This window comes from Glycine soja, chromosome 15 (assembly GCF_004193775.1).
Source record: "Glycine soja cultivar W05 chromosome 15, ASM419377v2, whole genome shotgun sequence".
NCBI lineage: Eukaryota > Viridiplantae > Streptophyta > Magnoliopsida > Fabales > Fabaceae > Glycine > Glycine soja.
Genome location: NC_041016.1, coordinates 1,499,494 through 1,511,103, shown reverse-complemented (window position 1 = coordinate 1,511,103; position 11,610 = coordinate 1,499,494). Strand labels below are relative to the sequence as shown.

General features: G+C 32.3%; 1 protein-coding gene across 1 annotated transcript; it reads right to left on the bottom strand.

Moving 5' to 3' along the window:
- Window positions 1-5,561: 5,561 nt before the first annotated feature.
- LOC114387794 (NADP-dependent malic enzyme-like) lies at window positions 5,562-11,287 on the bottom strand. The gene is made up of 20 exons (XM_028347997.1): window positions 11,040-11,287; window positions 10,521-10,798; window positions 9,584-9,704; window positions 9,412-9,486; window positions 8,861-9,012; window positions 8,642-8,747; window positions 8,470-8,535; window positions 8,216-8,311; window positions 8,021-8,092; window positions 7,832-7,915; window positions 7,640-7,738; window positions 7,486-7,533; window positions 7,308-7,361; window positions 7,115-7,213; window positions 6,937-7,026; window positions 6,768-6,845; window positions 6,541-6,615; window positions 6,349-6,439; window positions 6,075-6,203; window positions 5,562-5,930 (listed from the first exon to the last, which is right to left on the bottom strand). Exons 1-20 carry the CDS (start codon window positions 11,067-11,069, stop codon window positions 5,842-5,844), a joined length of 1,932 nt encoding a protein of 643 aa, XP_028203798.1. The 5' UTR covers window positions 11,070-11,287; the 3' UTR covers window positions 5,562-5,841.
- Window positions 11,288-11,610: the final 323 nt, after the last annotated feature.

Here is an 11,610-nt window from a genome sequence, read left to right as displayed (position 1 = left end):
TCATGGTAGAAAACTATACCAAGGTATATTAGGCATGTAACACGTATATTTTACATTTTACATTTCTGCCATACATATTTATTTAATAGCATGAATCTTTTATATTTTCAAAATAAAATTTTGATTTAAATTTACATGGTAATATAAAATTTGTTCATATATATCAAACAAAAAGTTATTAAATGTAATCAATTAATCAAAATAAGAAATTTTAAATTCATAAACAGAAAAGCAAGTTTTTTAATTATTGAAAAACCACCCGTTAGATACCCCAAAGACAAACTTTTAACATCCATATATATATATATATATGAAAATCATTATAACAATTTTTGTTTGTGTTTGCCCAACCCAAAAAAATACAATGAAGTTCAAATCATTTCCTTGAATCCGTCTCTGAACAGTCAAGGTTGAAAATGAACACAGTAGTACTTGGTGGTTTCCGTCGAAATTTTCCCTATTTTGACAAGTTTTTAAGAAATTATAACATGCAAAAAGTAGAAATACAACATAATTTTAAAATCCAACTGAATTTCATCTTTGCGTTTGTGCCATTTTTCTCGTATTCATTTTCTTTTCCTGTGACAATCAGCATCCCCATCCACTTGCATCAAATTTCACAATTAAAAATTGAATATTTATTCATACATGTAATATATATACAATTTCAATTTACTACTTAATTTTTTTATTAGATGAAATTTTTAAAATTATACTTTTAGTACCTAGTGTTAATCTTGATCCAATAAGTGATAACGTAATAAACTAACAGAATATCACACCATCGATTAAATGATGATATGACAAGTTTACGTAGTATCACATTATCACTTAATAAATTTAAACTAATAACATATACTAAAATAAAGGTTTAAAAATATCAAGTAGTAAAATAAAAATAAAAAATATTTTTTAGATGGTAAACTAAAAAAGAATATATAACATGTTTTAAAAACATATTTAAGTTAAAATTAAACAAATAAATTATGAAAACACATACAGTAGATAAAAACTATAAACACACCCGAAATTTTAATAAAAATAAGTCTAAAAAAGTGTGATTGAAAATGTATTGATATCACTTTTCAAGTCTCAATAATAAAGGAAATGTTTGATTTAAGGGAATGAATTTTGAGTGCAATTGATTTGAATTCATCTGAAATGAAAGTTGTGAGAAATAGTGTTTGATGGGGTAGATTGCAGTTGCAATTTTCGAAAAAGATGTGGGACTCATGGGATAAAATTTTCATTTCAATATAAGACTAAAGGATGTGAAAGTTGAGAGAAAATGAAATAATATCTTATAATCATAGAAAAAAGAATAACATGAGAGAGATAAGAGAGAAAAATTGAGTCTCTCACAATTTCAAAACCAATATAACTTATTATGCATATTGAATTATCTCTCTTTGTTCATTCTTTTTTCTTTTCTTTATTTATCAAATTACTTTAATTCAATTTTTTTTATTCCTTTTATGCTTTCTTTCATCTCTATCAAATCATTTAACTTTACACCTTTTCATTGTTCACTTTCAATCATTTTTATCCCTCTCTATCAAACATACCTAAATATTTGGTCTTAAATGCAATGTATGTATGTGTTGTATTGTTTGGTAAGACGTTAGCTAGAGTGAAGAATAGTATAGAATTGGGTTTCCAAGAAAGAATGGAGAAAGTGAGGGGGGGTTGACCCCAAACCCAAATATTGGTTCAATTCAAGTACAACTTCTGTAACGCAACAAATTGCTGGAACATTGCAAAAAATTAACCCAAGCTTAGCAAAGTTCCTGAATGGAACAAAAAACACGCGTTCAAAGCTTTGACTAATTTACCCGGCAAGCTATTGGAGTGATCATAACTTTTTGTTCCTATTTACTTGCCTGGCTGTTTTCTCAATTTTCTGTGACATTTCTAACATATCATTATCGTGTGATTTTGGCTTGATGTGATTTTTTTTCTTTCACAACCTTATATGGGTTTGGATATGGTTGAATAAAAGTTCTTTTCTTTTGTTAAATGTTTCTTCTCCTTCTAATTTACTTTGATTTTAATTTTTTTTTTGTATGCTTTAAAAGTTTACTTTCTATCTTTATAATTTTACAAATTTAGGTAATAATCCTTACATTTTTATTTTATTTAATTTTCAGTCTTTCTACTGTACTAAGTATTAGTTCATGAAAGATTACACTTTCTTTTAGTTCTACGTTATCACCTAATTTCACAAGTACAGATTAAAAATACTCCTAAAATAATGTTTATTTTACAAATAGCTAGTAACAAGTATTTGATTTTAATTTTTATGTAATAACAAAAATAATTTTTAATTATTATAAAAGTTAATAAATTTATTATACATGATATTTTATAATTAGATGGTAAATAAAAAAACTTATATTGTTGATATATTTTAATTAAATTCTAAATAATTTTTATAAATTTAGTTTCTTAAAATTTATCTTCTTATTTATTTCTTTATACTTACCATCATTTCTTTTGTTATGAAGTTATTTTCCTTCATTTTCTTTTCTTTTTAAACCATAATTTGCAGAGGGGGTTTTCTTCGCAAAAATGGTATGAATCGATTCTTACATTATCTGTATCAGAATTTGCTAATGCATATCTACTTATTTGTGAAAGGGAATGTTTTAACAAGCTACATCTAAGATTTATTTTATGGAAATTGAAGTTATAGGTTAAGAAAATATCCCTTCGGGATATGTGTTAATAAATCTCACGCATTTACTAAACTACACCAACTTGTTTTTTTTTTTTTTTTTTATAAAAAGTATTTTAACAAGTTACATCTTGTGTATATGCTAAAAAAACTTGAAATTGTCACTTGCCAAAATACATCTTCTAAAAATTAAGTGAATGCATGTTAATAAATTTCCTATTTATTCATCTGGTTGGATATATGTAATGTTAATTTCTTATCATAAACTTCAAATACATCATGAGGATAGTCTTATTAATTATTTTAGTCTTTTTTTTTTAATAACAAATCACGTGTATCCTTTACAAGAATAGGATCATTATGAACCATAAAGCTTATATTTTGAATATTTCAAACAATAACATACTTAAATCTCAAATTTAAAATCACTAATTAAATTGAAATAACTCTGCAGCAATTTATCTACGTATTCGTTGGTGAGGACAAAGGTTTATAGTCTTATTCTTATATACAAGTCTTGGAGGGGACAAAAAAATCTTAAGTTTTGTATGTATTTATATTACCCATCTGGGCATCTCCTGTTTCTTTTCTTGTAATCTATCAAACATAATAAAGATTGGTTTTTAAGTAGCTACTCTACATATTTATCTCGTTCTTGATATATTCTCCCTCTTTAAAGTTGGATAGTGGGTTCGGATAATTTCATGTATGACTATATATAATGGAGTATGGAGTAGAAGGAGACAGAAACTGCGATTATATATATTGCAAGATAAGTGTCTCTCGTTGGATAGAAAAATAGGAGAGAAATGAATTGAGGAGTGGATTAATTCCGTATTTTTCACATGACAAATAATGTCTATATCAAGCTAAAGCAAATCTAGAATGGCATCTGCAATGCATAGGTAAGACAAAATTTTGTTTCCCCGAGAAAGGTCAAATTAATAATAATAATAATTAGAGCTCTATCCACATGATAATATAGTATTACCATTTACCAACGCCTTTCCTGTGGAAGAGACTCCTTAGGACCCAATCAACGCGCCGAAACCATGACAATGTGAAACCAACCCATTTTCTACTTTGCTTATCCCAATCTCATTATCTCATCACCAGAATAAAAAAAAATCAGTCAGCTTTTGTCCCTGGATTTTTTTTATTAATAATTATAAAATTCTCACCATATTTTTTTTAAAGATATACAAATATAAAAATGTTTTCTATTTTTATCATTTTATTTACAAACATTTTAAATTTTAAAAGAAAAAAAAATACAAACAAGTGTAATACTGAAACTTTTCATTTTTAATTAAAAAACACAAGTCGAAACAAACACATCAAATTTTTTAAAGCATTATAAATATTTATAAAACAAAGTAAAAACAATATAATAAATTTTAATTGTTAGTAAAAAAATTAAAAACAATTCGAATTCGAATATAAAACATTCCTACCAACCTTTTTTTTTTGGAATAACATTTCTACAAACTAGAAACGTCTAACTTTAAATTTAGGAGAAATATTAAATGTTAATAAATATATCATTTTTTATTAAATGAATCTCAAGTGAATCTATTTAGAGAGTTAAGTCACATGATTTGATAGATCTCACATAAACCTCACCTAATAATAATAATAAAAGTATAAATAAAAGAGTTACATAAGAAGAAAAAAAACTAAACTTCAGCTTGTCTTCCATTATTGTTTGGGCCAAAATAATTATGATATGACCAGACTTTTGTAAAGGAGAAAGAACTTAAGGTGGCCCAACTTCAGAAACCATTTACAAAGAAGGGACATGCTAGGTGCACCCAGCAACATTGCTGGTGCACCCAACAATTAGGTAAATGGGCAAAATTACCTTGTGTCAAAGTTTGAAAATAAAACTAATTTAAAAAAAAAATAATTCCTTCTTCCGGAAGAAGGTTTTTCTGGTAAAACAATTTATTCTATCGGAAGAATTTGTTCTACCGGAAGAACCTTCTTCTAAAGAAGCTACCGAAAAAAGTTCTTCTGGTAACTTTTCTGGAATAAGATTCTTTTGGATGAACAATTTGTTCTACCGGAAAAACCTTCTTCTGGTAGAGGCTACCGGAAGAACTTCTTCCGGTAGCTTCTCCAGAAGAAGGTTCTTCCGGTAGAACAAATTGTTCATCCGGAAGAAGGTTCTTTCGGATGAACAAATTGTTCTACCGGAAGAACACAAATTGTTCTTCCGGAAAGCTACCGGAAAAACCTTCTTTCGGTAGCGTTCGAAAAGAACCTTCTTCCAAAAGAAGAAATTATTTTTTTTAACACGAGCAATTTTGCCCATTTACCTAATTGTTGGGTGCACCAACAATGTTGCTGGGTGCACCTAGCATGTCCCTACAAAGAAATATGTTTCAACAGTTCTTTCTTTTTTATGACAAAAAAAGTGTTTTCTAATGAAAAAAAAAAAAAACCCTCCCCATCCATATGAAACTGGCATGACTTTGCACACTAGTGAGGGTGAAGGACAAGTTTGATAATTGTTCCATCTCGCTATGAGCATACTGCGTCGAAAATCATTTTTGTCAAGCAAAATACTGTTCCATCATGGAATGGGATGAGTAGTAGTTGGCAACTAGGTTGTTAGTACACTCTTGTTTTCTTCAAAACGTTTGATTTAGTTAATACTTGTTTTATGCAATTGCTCTTTAAACACGCCCATCTCCAATCCAGAAAGGGAAAAATATCCCATTTGGTAAAAGGAAAAAAATAGAACATAAAGAAACGATAAATGTGGCGGATGACAAGAGAGAGATAGAAATAAGGTGTTAATTAGATTTTCTTTTTTATTATTACAACAAAGAAAGGTGTTAATAAGATATCTACAGTAGACGGTTGAGGTGTCGAGAAAAAGATAGATCATTCAACAACTTTTCAAGAATTTTATATACTATGCGGACTTTAGAAATGCTTCCTTTTCTAATTTAGATTACTGTCACATAACATTTATAGCAGAACACAAATTTTCAAGCTACCTTTTTAGTCCAACTACCACCGTCCTAACCTACTAACCCAACAAATAACTTACAAGAACAGAACAGCAACATAAAGAAGGTAAAAAAATTAAATAATTGACAATAAAATGATAAAATGATAAAACGAAAAGGAAAAAGAAAAATAGGCTATTTATTATCGCTTCACCGGTAGCTTCTGTAGGATGGGGTATACATACAGCTCTCTGCAAACTTCACCAAATCTTTAGGTTGAGGAAGGCGAGTGGCCAGGCCTGACACAAAAACACAAACTCAGTTTTATAAGTCATAACATTTTTTTTCAAAATTTTAAAAAACTTAACATAAAATAAAATTAAAAAAAGTGCAACCATAGAACCTCCAATAGCTAAAAAAGGTAATTAAACTTAATAGCTTACCAAGCTCATAAGCCTTAGCAGCAACATTGGCAGCTATGTGTGCTGAAATCTTTCTTATGTTGGTGAATGGTGGGTATATGAGTCCCTTATCAAAGTTCTCTTGGCTCACTTGTGCAGCCAAAGCCTCAGCTGTTCCATCACGAAATAATATGACATTGTATTAAATTTCAAATGATTATAATAAAATGTATATTTCATTCCTACCATCATCCCACTTTCACCTATCCCAAGCATAGATTTAAAATTAATCTTCACAAGTGTCATGAGTACTTACAGGCAGCCAGAAGCAGGTCATCATGCACTCGAATGGTCCCAGACATTATTAAACCAAGACCAAATCCAGGAAATATGTATGCATTATTGGCCTGATGAACAAACAAGCAAAATGTCCAAATTAGACCTTATTGCTGAGGTAATTTTTTTTTTTTAATGTTTAGTTAAAATCTCAAGGGCTTATATTATAGACCTGGCCAGGCACAAACACTTTCCCCTCATACTCAACAGGAGGAAATGGGCTCCCACTTGCAAAAATGGCACGTCCCTGATGGTGATACACAAGAATAAGGGAACAAAATTAAACATTTAGTATGGTCAATCACAAACACATATACGAATAAACAAAAATTGACTCTGTAGCCGTACAATATTGAAAGCTTATATTCTAATGCAAAAATAAAAGTTGCGTGCATTAACCTGGCTCCACTTGTAAGCTTCTTCAGCAGTGCATTCTGACTGTGACGTAGGGTTGGAAAGAGAAAGAATAATAGGTCTCTGCAAGCATTGTCATATTAATAAATTGCTTAGCCTACTACGTTAACATGAAATCCATGGTAGTGGTAGATAAAATAGGTTGAAATAGTACCTCGTTAATAGAAGCCATTGCCTCAATCACCTCTTTAGTAAAAGTTCTTCCTTGTCCAGATGTTCCAATCAACACTGTTGGCTTAATTTTCTGAGAAGATAACATTGACCATGTATGAACATTGTAAACTTCTGCTGTGTATGTGTGGTGTAATGAACAGAAAGATAAGAAATCATACATTAACAGCATCTACAAGATTTCTAACAGGTTCATGCTCATGAGCCCAGGGCTTCTTAAAATGTTGGAGCGAATCTTTGCGGGAACTGACAATCAATCCCTGTAAAAGAAGGAATAACAAATTAATCAGATGGAAGATGAGAATTGGCTTCATATATACATACAGGTGGAGCTAAATTGGGTTTTACACAAACCTTTGAGTCCACCAACCAAATATTCTTGCGCACTTCCGCCAGTGGAGCATTTGTCTGCATCAACAAATTCAGTTTCTCAATAACTAAAATATTCATGCATTGTCCGCATCACAACATTCTCCACTGAAAAAGAAAAAAAAAACGAAAAAAAAAAACAGCACCAGAAGTAGCTAACAACCTGTTTTGATGTTTCAAGTGCTATGAGTTCTGCTATGCCAGTGCCAGCCTGCAACCGCCGGACAATACAATTAAGCCAGAAGGATAAAAACAGCATCTTCTTTCTCTAAGACCAACAACAAACAACACATGATCCCGGAATTATATAGACTCACCTCTCCAGCACCAAGGAATAAGAATCTGTGATCAGCTAAGTTACCCCCAACCAACTTCAGAGCTGCAACAAGTCCAGCAAGAACCACGGATGCTGTTCCCTGTAACAAAGGTAGATACCATATTAGGGCTAGTTATTATAAGTATAGATAAAAAAGTACCTGAATTTGTTATTGAAGACAGCAATTTCTTACCTGAATATCATCATTAAAGACCAGATGTGTAGATCTATATTTCTCAAGCAGATCAAAAGCATTGTGGTTTGCAAAGTCTTCAAACTAAATACACAGCATAACAGATGTAGAAAACAGGAAAGTGAAATTAGCAAAGACTGCAATCCAATAAGCAAAGAAATATAGTTGTTCCTTAACACTGCTTAATACCTGAATTAGAACTTTTTCCCCATAAGTTTGCTTGACTGCTGTCATAAATTCGTGCATAAGTTCAGCATATTCCTGGAATCAGAGAAGTTCGAATAAAGTAAACACTATAGAATATTAGGAATTAGGAAATCAGTATGGCTGAAATTAAAAAATAATTAATTCCACACAGTTCAGCAAGGAAAGCAAATCATGAACCTGCCCAGTTGCTCGTCTTTGCTTTAGCCCAATGTATAATTCATCATTCAGCAGCTTCTCATTGTTTGTACCCACATCAATGGTAATAGGCAAACACTGAAAATAGGTAATAAGAAATGGAAGTTACATTATGCACAACCAATACTTAACATCTGCAAGTAAACTTTCAGTAACATCTTAAAACAAAGTAACAAATCATAGCAAGTTTATAACAGGCATAATATGGGTTAACGGCGTAGGCCAAATATACTTACAGCTGAAGGGCGCACTCCTCCAAGTGCTGTATATAAAGAAAGTTTTCCCACTGGTATTCCCATCCCCTGAGAATACAACAAAGGTTACCAAATGAGAGATTACAACATCAGATCTTGTGATTCAATATAACTGTCATAAATAATAAATGTCAACAAGTACAATATAAATTACCTGACAACCAAGATCCCCAAGACCCAGGATCCGTTCTCCATCAGTTACAACTATGACTTGAATGTTCTTCTCAGGCCAATTCCTTAGCACTTCACGGATCTTCCCCCTTTAAGTTTAAGTCCCACCCAAAAGACAAAGGAACAATAAAAAATCAGTACAAACAGTGACCGCCAACAAAGCATTCCAGGAGGATAAAAGAGAAATCAAAGCCAAACTCACTTCTCTTTCAAACTTATATAAAGACCCTGAGGACGCATAAAGATGCTCCCATATTTCTGGCAAGCTTCACCAACAGTTGGAGTATATACAACTGGAAGTAACTCTTCAACATGATCAATAAGAAGTTTGTAGAATAATCGTTCGTTTCTCTCCTGCAGCACATAACATAATAAAGTGAAAGCATCAGTCCAATTCTATAATTTACCGATCAAACCATGTGAAGAAACTTCCATCAAGAGATTTTACATTAAAGATGAATATCAAATCAAAATGATAAATAAAGTCAAGAGCAGAAACCAAAGACCACAAGAATTTTGGCACTATGCATAAAGTGTATGTGCAAAAAACAGAAGGCGGAACAGAAAATCCTTCAGATATGGATGCAAAAAAGTGTAGAGTCATCATCTCCATGCAATTTTTTTCACATTTCATTCTACAGCTGTTAGATAAAATATAGTTCTGGACAAATAGTAAATGAAGTTCAAAAAGCGGCAGACCAAAACTGTATTATTTAATATTTTCTTAAAAAATAATTGTACAAAAGGCCACACCTGAAGATCCATCATTGCCATATACTTCTGCAATGGAACTTGATACTGGCGTACGTGCTGGATCATTTTCTTCACCTGCCCAATGAAGTGTGTAAGCACACGCACAATCTAATAGATTTGGAAAATAATAAAAATTGAAGTACTCAGAAAACTTTCTAGTCAGATAATTAACCTGAGTTTCTTGAGGAATAACTGATGGGGGAAGAAGACCACGCAAGTAGTGGGCATCCCTCTCATTTTCAGTGAAGGCCAACCCTTTGTTGAAGTGGGGATCTCGCAACAGTGTATAACCACTAAAAAGCAAGAAGCAACTAAGAAGTAAGAATACGCATAATAGTGGGGATCTCGCAACAGTGTATAACATTAAAAGTATCGTCTTTTTCTCTTTCTCCATTTAAAAAATAGAATTGCACCGTCAAGGGCATCGCATTCAACCAACACAACAGCAACAAACAAACACAACACAATGGTTCAGAAGGGAAAGGCGAAGGGAATGATGATTAACGACAAATTTCCATGCAACCCCCAAAATATATATATATATATATATATATATATATATATATATATATATATATATATATATTAAAGAGAGAGATATGACTGGATTCCGAAAGTCTATATGCCACCGGTGTAACAAATTTAGAAAGATGGACATATTATATTCAGAACTCGTGATATTTATAGTAATTAATCACATAATAAGTGATTCAATCTGTCAAAAAAATAAACAAGGCTGCATCAGTATAATTTGCTTGTTTATAATCAAATCAGAAGACAATAAATGAACAAATAGCTGCAAGATACACAAAGATGCATAAATCACGCAAACTAAACAGCATTCCAAGGATATAAAGCTGAAACGGAACCAAATATTTTACCACATAAATTAACCAAGCCGCACCCATTTGAGATCTCTCTCATGTGACATAAAAAATAATTATGCTTCATCCATAACAAATCACCAAAACTTGTTCGATCAATTCTCAAGTACCCCCAATCCAAGGACTGACACAAACACACATCCAATTTGAATCTAAAAATCAAAGAAAACGAAGGCTGAAAAACATAAGAAAACTATCACCAAAATCAAAAATCAAGAGTGTCACCTGGCAACAGAAACACTCCAAGGGGTAACAAAGTGATCCTCCGTAGCCCTATCCTCGCCGTAAACATCTTGAGGGCCACCGGCGGAGATGGGATTGTTGTCCACGTCAGCCACCGTGGATTCCTTTTTCAATTCTTTCAACGGCGTCTCCATCACAACGCTGCCGTTTCTATCACCGGACCTGCTGCTGCTTGGGGTCATACTCACCACCCTGAAACGAGTTGAACGCTTTCTCTGCGCATCACACAAGCTGCTGCACCCACCTAAACCTGAGTTGCTCTGAGCCAAAAAAAAAATCACAAAAGGGGGAAAAGGAAGAGAATTTATCAGCACCCAGATCAACAAATCAGCCAATCTCACGAAATTCGGAAGAAAAATCATATTTTTTTGTCAGCTGAACAAACATCCCAGAAATTTAGCGAATTTTTACAGAAACTAGATTGTTGTCGTAATAATAAATCGTAAACAAAAAAGAAGAAGAAGAAGAAGAGGAAATGGTGGAAATCCGAGTTAAAATTACCAGGAAAGCGCATCTGGTTGAGGAGAACATGATGGCGAGAAAGAAAGGGTGCGGTTGCTGGCTGTATCACAGGGAGAGAGAAAGAAATGGGAGACAAATTCTAAGAAGAGAGAGAAAGGTTCCCTTGTTTTTCTTTTTTTTTTCTCTTTCCCTCTGTCTCTCTGTTCCTCCCTCTCACTGAGTTTGTCGCTGGAAGCAACACACCAACAGATCACAGAAGCAAGCAAAGCAACTTGAGCAAAACTCCTTTCTAAAGCTAACCTTAAAAAGGGAGTGTCATGCGTGCAAGTCCATCATGAACAGAACACACCATTTTTCGTGATATTACGTAACTGCCCTGGACTTGTTCAAAAACTATTTTCCATAAAAATTCTATTCAAACAACAGACACAAAACCTGTGGGGCCATGCCTGTAGAAACGCCCCTATTTACAGAACTGCGGTATTTTTTTTACGACTTTTTCCATAAATAATTTACTACTAATTTACATATATTTTATTTTTAATAAATGTTAGTAGTAGTAAAAACTTAAGTGTTTTGCTTTGAGGTTAATTAATTAATGGGTGTTGCT